General features: G+C 43.4%; 1 protein-coding gene across 1 annotated transcript; it reads right to left on the bottom strand.

Moving 5' to 3' along the window:
• Positions 1-2,367: 2,367 nt before the first annotated feature.
• Positions 2,368-5,594, bottom strand: HRG_08343 (uncharacterized protein; the record flags this gene model as incomplete). Its single annotated transcript, XM_044866814.1, has 3 exons — positions 2,368-2,460; positions 4,758-5,040; positions 5,092-5,594. The coding sequence occupies 3 exons, from the start codon at positions 5,592-5,594 to the stop codon at positions 2,368-2,370; spliced, it is 879 nt and encodes a 292-aa protein (XP_044717701.1).
• Positions 5,595-13,284: the final 7,690 nt, after the last annotated feature.

The raw sequence follows: 13,284 nt of genomic DNA, 5'->3' as shown, positions 1-13,284 counted from the left end.
GAGCGGAATTACGCTATTTACGATAAGGAGATACTAGCGATTATTAGCTACCTTAAGCGATAGTAAGCGGAGCTCTAGAGCTATAAGAGCTTTAAGGTTCTTATAGACTATAGGAACCTTAAGTACTTTATAACCCGCTAATACCTCTTAGAGCGGTAAGCCCGCTAGGCGGAGTATCTCTTATACTTTAACTTCTCGATTAAGTACCGCCCTAAGCGGGACTCTATAGTCCTGGACGCGCTTTCTTAGAGGGATTAAGACCGGCTAATAGGAGCGGATATCGAGGCCTAGGATCTATAGCTTATCTTATAGGAAGCGCTATAGACTTATATAGGAGCTTCCTTAATAGAAGAAGGCGCGGTACTAGTAAATAAGCTTCCCCTTATACCTTTACTACTAGATAAGCTTCTCTTAGCGCCTTTACCTTAGTTTAGTAAGAAGGGATAGACCGGCTTAGGGGCACGCGCGGCGAGAGTATTCTAAGATATAGCCTTTTAACGCTTATAGGATAGGATAGTAGCTCTAGACCGTACCTATAAGAGCATACGCCGCGCTATAGAGTCCGGTGCTCGACGCTTAGATCTAAAGCTAAAGCTAAAGGTATAGGTAGCTAACTATTATATTAACCTATAGGGGCATCTACGCTAGCGGGGGAGACTATAGGTACCGGGCGTACTATATACTATAGAAGCTAAGGAGAAAGATAGACCGCTAGAGCTAGACGAACGGAACGAGCTTTAAGGGAGGCTAGTCTAGCTTATCTATAACTTTAGCGTTATAGGTTACCTAGGTAAGTAAGGTATAGTAGTAGGCCTTATAAGGGACTTTTACTAGCCCCTCTTATAGTACTACGTTTATCGCTTCCTTTATAACTATAATATTTATAGCTATATAAAGATCTAAAAGGTATAACTTAAGGGGCTACTTAAGTAGCTTTTAGTACTAAACTAGTTCTATATATATATATAGATAGACTTTATAATAAACCTCCCGCTTATAAAGGGCGGTAACCGCTATATATAAGTAATTAAAGACTAACTTAGTAAATTAATAGTACTAAAGCTAATACTATTTATAGATATAGAAGCTTACGCGAAGCGCTTCCTTTAGTACTAGGCCCGCTTATATAGCTAGCCGGCCTTTATTATAAGCGATAGAGGGTCGAACTAAACTAGCCGCTTTTAGTAGTACCTATACTAGCTACTTTAGATTATATAGCTACTTAGTACGGCCTATTACCTATAAACCGACGGGGGACCTAAGAAGGTTAACTAGGAAGTATAGGCGTACCTATAAGTAGTTATAGCCTATAACTAAGCGGACTAAGACCGCTAGCTCCCCGTTACCTAGCTCGCGCTAAATAGTAGACCGTAATCTTTTATTTAAATAGCCCCCTTCTTTATAACGTATAGCTTTAAGCTACCCTCCCCGATCCCGTTTACCGCTAACGTAGTAGCGGAGTAGTATAGTAGTACGTTATTAGAGAGCCGCGCTTCCGCGTTTATATAGAAGCTATAAGAAACTATAGAATACTACTAATCCGCGATAGCCGCGGCGGTATAAGATTAAGAGCGGTACGCTAATAAGACTAAGGCGCTAATAAATAGGTTTATAGTAAGAGATAAGGTATAGCTCGACCTCTATAACTATAGGTTAGTACGACTAAAGAAGAAACTAAACTAGCTATATATAAAGTTTACGGTATAAAGGGTCGTTAGCCTATAAGTAGTTAAGCTCGATAGTCTCTTAACGGGGGTTTATAATAAGATTAATATTAACCTCCTTCGCTAAGCCTCCTCTAACCCGCTACTTAGATAAGAAATAGTAGACGCTTAACCGCCTATAATTAAGGTAGAGGGGGACGATAAATTCGAGGTTAAGGAGATACGGGCTATATACTAAAAGAAGGTAGGCCGGGAGATACGCTAAGAGGTTCTCTTTAAGTAGCGCGGGTACCTCGACCCTACGTAGGAACCTATATATAAGTTTATAGGAGCTATAGCCCTTAATAAGTTCGAGACCCTATATAGGCTAGTAGACGAGAACGATAGACTAATAGACTACCGGTAGTAGCTTAAACTAAGACTATAAAATAAGTAAAGTAGAGTAGGTAGTTACGGTAATATAGGTATAATAGTATAGGCGGAGATAAAAATAGCGTTTATTTTAAAGTAAAGCCCTTAGACTTCCTAAGCTTATTCCTCGTTATTACCCTCGCCCTCGCTATTATTATTATTATTATCCTCGTCGGCCTCCTCCTCCTCCTCCTTAGCGGCGGCGGCGGCGCTCTCTAGCGCGCTAAGTCGGCCTTCTAGGCCTATAAGCTAGTCGGCGGCGGCGGCGGCTCTAAGGGTAGAGGGGCGGCGGCTAGCTCCGGCGGCGGCGGTAGGGGTAGTAGTAGTAGCGGCGGCGGCGGGCATAGCTATAGGGATCGCCGATAAGGCGATAGAGGCGGTATCCCTAGTACCGGGAGAGTTAATAGCGGAAGTAGGAGAGCGGAGGGGGAAGAACCTACTTAGGGATAAGCCCCTAGCGCTCTAGGGCGCGAAGGTTATAGTAGGCGGCTACGGCGGCGGTAAGGCGCTTCTTAGCAGCCCCCTAGGCCTACCTATACGCGCCGGCCTTCTAAGCCGACGCCGTAGCGAGTAGGACGGGAGGCGCCGCCTTATAAGCGCGGCCGGCACGCGTATATTAGTAATAACTACCGCCGCGGCGGCGCCCGACCTAGTTAGCGTAAGGGAGCTCCTACGACGTATACTATATATAGGGGGCCGCGTAAGCGGCTCCGGCCTAGACCTAGCGCTTATACTTTAAGGAGTTAGCGGAAGACGTCTATTACGCTCGCTTAGCTACGGACTTACGGGGGTAGCGGAGACGGAGGCGGGGGCCGAGGGGCTAGGCGTTACGGGTAGCGGCGGGGACGGCGTCGTTACCCTAAAGGGCGACGTAAGGGTAGCTAGCGTAGCGGAGGTAGTAGCGGCGGCGGTAGGCGCGGTGGTAGGGGCGCGGGCAGGAGTAGCGGCAGCGGCGGAGTTATCGTTAGCCGTGCCTAGTATAGCGTCGACGAACGACTCCGTACGCTCCGAGAAGGAGGAGGCGGGGGAGGGGGAGGTAGATATATCTATCGCGGAAGTTAGTATTATAGATTACGGCCTCCCGCTCTATAAGGTAGGGAACTTACTAGTTATAATTATTATTATTATTACTATTATTAAGGCTATTATTACTACTATAGCTATTACTATAAGTATATATTAATAGAGCGGCTTATATAGCTAGGAATAAACTAACGCCTTAGGTAGAGCGGAACTTACCTATTACTACTACTACTATAGTTAAAGAAGGAAGAGAAGGAAGGGAAGGAGGAAGGGGGGGATACCGCCTTATATACCCCTTAGTAGAGGAGGCTGCTTAAGGCCGAGGGGACGGGCAACCTAAGGCTTACGTAGGTCTAGGCCGGCCGCCGGCTACCTAGGAGCGAATATAATAGGTTGCGCCCCTATTTAAACAGCTAGCCGGCTAATAAGTATAGAGCTAGGTTCCGGCTACCTAGGCTAATAGGTATAGGGATAATAGGGCTAGTAGGGCTAGCACGATTAATAGGAAAGGGTAGGGTAGAGCTAGTAGTACGGGCCTAATAGTACGGAAGCCGTTAATAGGGCAGCGCCGCGCCGCGCTCGAGGGAGGGCATTATATAAGAGTCTTTAACTATTATAGGTTATAGGCTTAGGCTACGGCCTAAGCTATATAGTTACGTACGGAGGGCCGGATCCTATACGTATATATACGGGCTAGCCGCGTATAGAAGAGCTTTATATAGCTTATTAATATTATCTAACGGACGGCACCTACGTATACGCCTCTGCCTACTCCGTGATATACCTCTTATATAATAAGATCGATAAACTTAGCCGTAGCCCGCGGTCTCTTATAGCGTTATATTAAGGATCTCTAGCCCGAGGAAATATAAGGGGAAGGGGATTAAGAGGAGGACGCGGTAGGAGGGGCGCGCCGCTAGCTTTATTAAAGCCGCTAGCTTTATTAGGCGCTAAAAGGAGGGATCGTTATATTAGGGCTAGAGGGGCCGGATTAATTAGCGGGCCGAATATTATAACTTCGAGCTTAAGGTTCGGAAATATGTTATTTAAGCGAATTAAGAGGCATGCACGTAATATAGCTAAAAGTGCGTTATAATATAAATATACGGGCGGGCGTAGGCGCGGGTGCGGGCATTTAGGCGGTACGGCTACTTACTAGGCCTACGCGGTATAAGTAGGCGGGGCGGGCTAGTATTAGTATATATCTTAAAAATATAGCGTGAGTGCAATTAGAGATATATATAAGTGCGATTAGTTTTACTTAATACTTATTCCCTTTTATTTTACTACTTTAGCTATAAAAAAAGTAGTAAGCTAGTTAATTATAAAAGTATATTAAAAAGTTATAGTATAATATATAAAATAATACTTATAGCTGCCTCTTAGCTTTCCTAGGAAATTAATAGGAATATAAAGATAATAACTTAAGATCTAAGAGAAAATATTATTTAGTTATTAGAGGTTAACCTTAAATATCTATATAATATTAAAACTCCCTAAATATAGCCTGCAATCAGACCTAATTCCGCGGCACGCAGGTTGCCTTTCCGTCCTGGATCTTACAGGTGGTGCTCTCCCCGCAGTCTTGGGTGTACTAGAGTGTAACGGATGGTTAGATCAAAACGGACCTAGAAATAGCAATGTGGGACCAGAACTTACCTCCCATTTGCTACCGTCGGCATTGCAAGTCTTTAAGCCTATTTTGCCGCCACCTCCCACATTGGTGTTGACGGCGCACTCAGTCTCATTAGGCTCGCACCGTCCATTAAGTTGGCTGTCCAGATCGATCTCGGTCAAGTAGCCCTGTTCCAAAGCCTTCGACGTGGCGGTCAAGTCGACAAGGACATACTGATATCCGCCGCCAGGCTGCCCAAACGCGGGCCTGATAGTGCCACCATGGACCGGGAGATTCTTCAGAACCTTATACACGTGGTAGGGCGACCTATAGCGGTTAGAGAGGGGCTATTTTGCACGATATATTAATGAGACTTACTTTCCGTTCGCTTCGAAATTCAAGTTTTTAGGTGTAATAGCTCGCTTTTCATACGACATGCCAGGGTCGCCCAGGAATGCGCTGGTCGGGGGCCCGAACCGATCAACCAGTTGACCTGGGGTCAAGTCGTACCTCTCTCTTATAGCATTACCCATGCAATCAAGCATAAATCCATCCTTTTCGGGATACACATAGCTTCTGGTTGAGGGGTTCAACTTGTCCACCAAGTATGCACCGGGGCACTGTCCCGCGTAGGGCTCCCAATGCTCAAGCAGATCTTGAAGAGGGGCCTTGGTGGGCCACTTGACAGGACCGAGAAGAGGATCTCCGCAACGATATATGCCTTTGAGCGTGGCGTTGTTCAGAGTGTTTGTGCAGTCATTTTTGCAGTCACAGCTTGGTGCCTCTCTTGCGTCAGGTTGATGCATGGTGCCGCTGCTTGGGGCGACATACGCCGAGCCAGTCGCAGCAAGCACAAGCAGGGAGAATGAAACGAGGGACATTTTGACGAAGAAATTGAGGTCTTGCTAGTAGTAAAGATTTGAGGTTGTCGAAAGGTTAAAGGAGTTTGAGCAGCAGCAGGATGCCACCTATATACTTTTCGAACCATACCATTACGATCAGTACGTTCATAGACTGGGCTAGAGCTGTGATAGGCTCCGGTTCATAATGATGGAATATCCCGAACAACTGCTAGGTGGGTATCTGTTGGACCCGTAGCCTCAGGGGCACTCCTTGCACTTGAGAGGACCTCCCGGCAACATACTTCGTATAAAAGAGCCATAATTAGACTTCATCTAAGTAGGCTACATACGACGTGAGGTTCTAGAAAACCCGCCTATGTTAAGTCTCGTGAGCTAATGTATGGCATGGATTACAATCAAACTCCTGGGATTATATTTTTCAATATACAGTACGATGTATAACTGAAGATAACTCTAGATACGGTCAGTCTTATGTTAATACTAGTAACTTGATCCGTACTAAGTTTAAATCGCTATAATGCATAGCGTTTTTTACGGATTGTTCCTATGGGATAGCCGAGACATTATCCCTATCTGGGAAAGAAAACTCGAAATGTACGAGTCGTAAGAGCAAGTGAGCTATAGTGAGTCATGGCAAGCCTTACGCCTTGAGTCTTATGCCTTTAGAAATGAAGAGACGAAAAGTTCTTCCTTCTAACTCCTTCGTAAACAAGGTAAACACGGACCACATGGCGCCCTGCGCCCTTCCAGCCACACCTCCCCTGTGAAGTCCCTTAAAATGAAGCCATGCTGCAGGCCAACCCTGACAGCCCTCTCCCACAGAAGAGTGACCCCCCGACTGGTCCCTCCGGGACCCCTTTGGCCCCGTGACGGATTGAGGGCGCCGCGGGAATGGGACAAGTTGGTTGTATCAATTACGGCGGTCCCCTTTCGACCGTCGCATGCCCTTAATAAAGCTGCTTGAAGGTCCATTTGCGACGATCCGCGATTTGCACCCAGCACTCGCAAGTGTTGCAAGATACCCAGGTTGACTGCAAGAGCCTGCCTCGCGACATCGTCAATTTGATCAATCGCCCTACGTCTAATCGTCTCTGCTTGACAGCCGTCTGGGAAACCATTTATTACACCTGGTGACCAAGCCCGGTAGGCACAATGGGGCTGAATGGTTGCCTAGGCGTTGGGATTATGCATGTGCGAGAGCCGTTGCAAACAAGGCCTCCTCGGTGGACATTGCGGATCCAATGCTCTACAAATTTTTCCCAAGAAAGCACCGTGGTTTCTTGAGCTCGACGCCCAGCAGCGCTTGATAGAAGTACAGACTTCTGTCCTCACCGGTTAGAAGTTGGCCATTTTGCTAGTTTCGTAGCTGTCGCCGGATCAATCTCTTAACAGCCACATCGTGTACGAATCGCATGCGGATATAGCTGTAAAAAGCCCCATCGTGTTGGCCACGGTCGGAGTGGCGTATTCTTCTCGCCAGCGCCATCGGAGCCCTCTCCGGTCGTGGCAATGCTATCCCAGCCTTTACCCTTATTAAAATAGATATATAGTTAAGAGTTTTTTATTTTTTGGTAGGTAAAAAAGTTATAAAGTTTATTGAATAGTATTTCATTAAAACTGTTGAGGAGAGTGGGCATAAGAGGCCACAGTCATGCCCAGTGGACCCAAGAGAGTGGGCATAAGAGGCCATAGTCATGCCCAGTGGACCCAATAGTCATGCACAAGGAAGCCTGCCTGACCAACATGACTCCCCTAGCCCAAGGACATTATGTAGACCTAACTCAGGTATAGGAACATCCCAATGCCCTCTTTTGGCTAGCTATGTGTGGTCACTGTACCTATATAAGCCCCTTAGAACTAGCTCCTAGGATACCTCTATTCGGAACCTACGAAGGAGGTTCGTATTAAACTAACCGACTTCGAAGGTTAATTCGTAATAGGAACACTCCCGCAGTATAAGCGGGTATTCGCAGTCACATAAGCGCCTAAGCCGCTAACTAGGGGGGTGGGTGACCTATGGCATCGCCGCCTTAGGCATCCTGGTCTAAGATCACTAGAGAAGCTATCAGAAGCCTGCCTAGGCACCAAGCTTTAAGGCCCCACAATATATAGCTATTAGATATGCGCAATAGGGAAAGCTAAGAGGGAAGTCTCGAGAAAAACACTATCCCTAAGGCCTAAAGGTCCGGGGTGTGTTAGCTTCGACCTTACCCTGGCCCTATAATAGCATATAACGGGAAAAGAACTTCGCCCTATTTACCTATATAGATATATCTATAAGGTTCTATTACCTAATAGAAAGAAAAACGGGTATTAGGGATATCTTTAATAACTTCGTAGCGTTACTTAAGACCTAGTATAGAGTTAAAATAACTATATTAGTTACTAACGGGGAAAGGGCTCTTTTAATAATAGAATAAATAGATTATATAACTAATAGAGGGATACGAGTTATATAGTTAGCCCCTTTAACGCCTATATAAAACGGTTACGTAGAGAGATTAAGGGCAATAGTAAAGGAAAAAGCAAGGGTTATAAGGCTTAACTTAAAGCTTCTAGAAGAGCTATAGCTAGAGATATACCGTATAGCGGTATACCTACTTAATATAACACCCTTCGAATTATATAATTATAGCTAGTAGAGCCTATACAAGCGTTAGTAGACCTAGATAAAAGAAAATAATCTACTATATTACTATATTAAAGATATTAAACTAGATATTATATATTTAAGGGTCTTTAGCTATATAGCGTTCCTAATAATAATTACGGTATTAGAATATATTAAGTTATATAAGACGTAATTACCCCTTAAGTAGAGAGCTTATATTAGCTACCTAGTAGGCTATAGGTCTACTTAATAATACGTTATATAGATACCGTTAATTAGATAGAATAAACTAATAGTATTAGCTAATATATAGTTTAACGAGTCTATAAGCTACGATATAAAAAGAGAAGAGTAAGCCTAGCTAGTCTAAATATATAGCTACGATATCCTTAGAGATATAGCCGCAACCGACGTTATAGATAGCGGGGAACCTAAAACCTTTAGGGTACTAAGTTTATCCGACGATAATATAGATAACGGTTAGATGCCGGAAGAAGTAATTACCCTCTTATAGGACCTATTGCCCTTATATACTCCGGAAGATTAGGGATTAAAGACGCCCTTATAGGGATTATATAGATATATATATCTTTCCCCTCTAGAAATAGTAGGCCTAGGGATAGAGATTTTAATATTACCCCTTCTACCTAATACTATATTTAATACGAAGTTACTAAGCTCTATGCCTCCTACGCCCGTAATAGATACTATAGCTAGCAACCCCTCCTATATCTCGTTAGGGAGATAGCTTAAAGATACGATACCTATATTAATCGACTCGTCTCCTTAAGACAAACGTAATAATATACCTCTTAACCTAGGGGGTAAAGGAACGATTATAGTATAGGTTTAAGAAAATAACCCTTAGTCCGAACCCCGCACCCTTAACCTAGCGGTTAGTAGGGCCGGCTTAAGGACATTATAAACATAAGAATAACGTAGACGAAAGGATACGTTATAAGGGATTAACCTAAGCAACGTTATTAAAGGAAAACGGGCTCGTAGGCCTAAGAAATCCCTTATTAATAATATTATCGTAAAGGCATAAGCTTTACGTTAAAGATATGCCGCCTCCCCCTACCTCCTTTAACGCGGTAATAGCTTTAGAATTCGCATACGAGTAGAAGGAAGCTATAGACCGCGAAATAGAGGAAAACCTAGTAAGGGGCATATAGAAGTCTATCCTAAAAGCTATTATTAAATAGAAAGGTTACTTCCTAATCCCCTTACGTTAGGTCTTTATATATAAGACCGATAAATAGGGGTATATTATATGCTTTAAAGTATATATTATAGTTTATAGAGACCTATAACCTAAAGGTAACGAGGATATATATATAGCTACCCTATAAGTATAAATATTTCGACTACTAATAGCCTTCTATTACCTCGAGGACTTTAAAACGGAATAATATAACGTAAAAATAGTATTTCTATACGCAATCCTATACTAAGAAGTCTATTACTAGCCTCTACTAGGATTCTTAATGCCTAGGCTATGCCTAAAGCTATTAAAAGCACTATACGGGCTCTATATCTCTCTAAAGCTATAGTTTAAAGAGATATCTAGTTTCTTTACTAAACTAGGAGCCTAGTAGCTAGTAGAAGACGCCTACGTACTAGTCTATAAGGGCGTTATTATCTTTATCTTCGTAGATAATATCGTTATAATATATCTAAAAAGGCAAAAATAAGATTAGGAAGAGCTATATAAGGCTATTACGAAGAAATACACCGTTACGTATATAGGAGAGCTACGCTAGTTCCTTAGTATCGAGATTATTAGGGATAGGGATCTTAAGAAGATATAGCTCTCGCAAGCTTCCTATATCTCTAAGACCGCGAAGAAATATTATATCCTTAATAATAATATCCTTTATAAGCCTAAGATCCCGCTAATAATAAAAGAGCTCGTCCCCTATAAAAAGTAGGCCTTAAAGGAAGAGATATACGAATATATCTCTTTAATTAGGTCGCTTATTTATCTAGTAATTTATACTAAGCTAGATATTATATTTATAGCCGGAAAGCTAGCCTAATATAATTATAACCCCGGGCCGCGCTATAGGCACGAAGCACGTAAGTGCCTAGCTTACCTCTATTATATAAGAAACCGCTATATCTACTTTACGGCGATAAACCTAATAAGGCGGCTAATATATATATCCGACTCCTTATACGCCGATAACCTAGAGACTAAGAAGTCCTTATAAGGATATATATTCCTACTCCTTAGTAGGCTAATTAACTAGAAAGCTACTAAGCAAGCTACTATAATAATATCCTTTATAGAAGCTAAATTATTAGTACTCTTATAGATAGCTAAGGAATAGGTAGCATTTAGCCGACTAATTAAGGAGCTTAATATTAGTATTAAAGGGACTATAGAGCTCTAGTATAATAACCTTTAGACTATTAAGCTTCTAACTAAATTAAGCGTAAAGCTTAAGATAAACCTTAAGTACGTTAACGTTTATAGATACTAGCTTCGTTAGGAGGTATAGTAAGATCGGATATAAGTTAGCTAGATCGTATTAGTAGATAACCTAGCTAATAGTATAACGAAGGCGCTTATATACTTAAAGTATTAGAGCTTTATTAAGTAACTAAGACTAGTAATACGGCCGGAAGATATATTAAGAGATAATATACCTAACTACCGTATTAAGGCATAATATCTCCCTACTATAGCGAACTCGATAATTACCGGATCCCGATAATAAGAGCACTATTATATATACTAAGATTAAGGGATTTTAACGGCGTAGTTAGATCTTAATTTAGTTAAGAAACTATAAAGATCTAGGGGGTAGAAGTTAGCCCTATTTACTACTAAGAAGTAAAGCTATTACTAAACTACCCCTTAATTAGTATAATACTATAGCGCTTAAACTTACGATAATCGCGATAGCTTTACTAAATTAAGACTAATTAATATAAGGAATATATTATTAGAAAGCCTACCTTTAGGATTACTTTTATCCTAAATAATAATATCGCCGGTAAAGGTACTACGGTACCTAGGCTACTTAAAGGGATGCCCCGCTATGCCCCTCCTTATAAGGAAGGTTATAAATATAACTTATAACTACTAGTTAAACGGTAAGAGTAGGTTATATAACCCTATTAATCGTAAGTTCGACTCCCCCTAGGGCGGAAGAGCAGGTTATATAACCACGCCCTAGGGGGGGCGCGGTCAACGAACTTAGGGGCCCGAGGAGATAGGATATACGGAGGAGGGTTCTCCTTATATCCTATCCTCTCGGGTCCCGGCTTTTGCCTTTTACTGCATTTACCTCCTTAAATAGATAGCAAAGCAATAATTAGGAGCCTCCCCTATTTTTAGACAACCTCCTTAAATAGATAGTAAAGCAGCCGAATTTAATATCGGAATAGCCTTATATTTATTAGACCGAACCCTCCGCTACCTATTGCCCTACTATCTAGAAGCTGGGGTGGCAAGGGGGTGTGTTGAGGAGAGTGGGCATAAGAGGCCATAGTCATGCCTAGTAGACCTAAGAGAGTGGGCATAAGAGGCTATAGTTATGCCTAGTAGACCTAATAGTCATGCACAAGGAAGCCTGCCTAACCAATATAACTCCCCTAGCCCAAGGACATTATATAGGCCTAACTTAGGTATAGGAATATCCTAATGCCCTCTTTTGGCTAGCTATGTATGGTCACTGTACCTATATAAGCCCCTCCCTTGTCCTAATAGATAGACCAGGACATGCATCACTAAATTCACCTTTCTATGCCCCTATTTCTTCCACTGTGCTCTCAAGCCTCTGCTTGAGAAAAACTATAAAAAGAGAAGCCATATTATTTTAATGCTAAAAAAGAAATTTATATTAAACTTTATATAATCTTGTAAATATAGCAATAACTTCTTTATATCCTTTAGACCCTATATACCTTGCGGTTTCAATCGTCCCTTGCAGGGCAACATGACCTTTTGTTACGTTGTTCCTTGGGGCAAACCCATACGTATTTCAAAGTCTACACGGCATAGTGTTAGCGGGTGTAACTATTTGGGAACAACGCATACTGCCCAACACCGCCAATGGCCAGCCCTTGCGAGCATTACGACCCAGATCTGGATGAGGCAGGTGGCCAGGGTGTGTACGTTTCCGTACAAGCACATTCGTACAAATAGCCACTACTTGTGTTTCGCAGGGTAAGCCGGGCGACCGCCTCTTCAGTAGGAAGCAGACGCTGAGCAGTAGCTTACAGTCGGCTGCGTCGAGTTCTTAGTGGGCTTCCTGGCGCCGCGGCTGCACTTGTGCCTCACATTCAGGTTTTACCCGTCCCTTGCAAAGGCTCGCCGGTACATGGAAGCCATGATCTGCGATTGTATCAACGCTTCGTGGCAACAGTGCCATAACAATGCGAGCGAAGGTTGGCAATTCCAGTCAATGGCAGACTTGGTTGTACGAAGAGACACAGGTGGCCGAGACGGAGGGCCGTGGCCGCATGTATGACATCCAGTATTCCCGCTATTTGGCTTCATCCTGGCGAGTCACAAATCGACGGCGGCGACCCTTGGCTGGGCGATGAAGCATCTGGTTGACAATAAGGACATGAAAAAAAAGGTCCGCTTAGCACTTGAGACGTTCTACAGGCACACCGCTGGACGGGTGAGGTGCCTACAGCTCAAGAGATTGCCATGCCAACATTCCCTGCCTTGACGCCTTTATCGAGGAGAACCATTGCTTGGGCACTGGAGCCCCCATGATCCGCAGCGTCACCATAAAGGATACTACCATTCTAGATCACAAGTTACCCAAGGGCACAAACGTCTTTATAATGACAAACGGCCCCTGTTGTCAGACGCCGGCGTTGCCGGTAGAATAAGTCCGACACACATGATACATCGAGGCGTCTAAGAGCATATGCGGAACTTGAGGCGAGGTCAGCATGAGGAATTCGTGCTGGAGGGATGGCCCACGTGCGATGACAGGGGCAACGTTAAATTCAGTCTTCTTGTCGATGCGGGCACTCGTGCATGCTTTGATTGGCTCGGTCCCCTCGTCAAACTCTCTCTTGAAAGTCTCTGGGTGGGCGAGCTGACCCGTGGTGCTTGCTCACAGGAGGGAA

This window comes from Hirsutella rhossiliensis (genome assembly GCF_020360975.1).
Source record: "Hirsutella rhossiliensis strain HR02 chromosome Unknown scaffold00010, whole genome shotgun sequence".
Taxonomy (NCBI): Eukaryota; Fungi; Ascomycota; class Sordariomycetes; order Hypocreales; family Ophiocordycipitaceae; genus Hirsutella; species Hirsutella rhossiliensis.
This window is presented reverse-complemented; position numbering and strand designations above follow the sequence as displayed.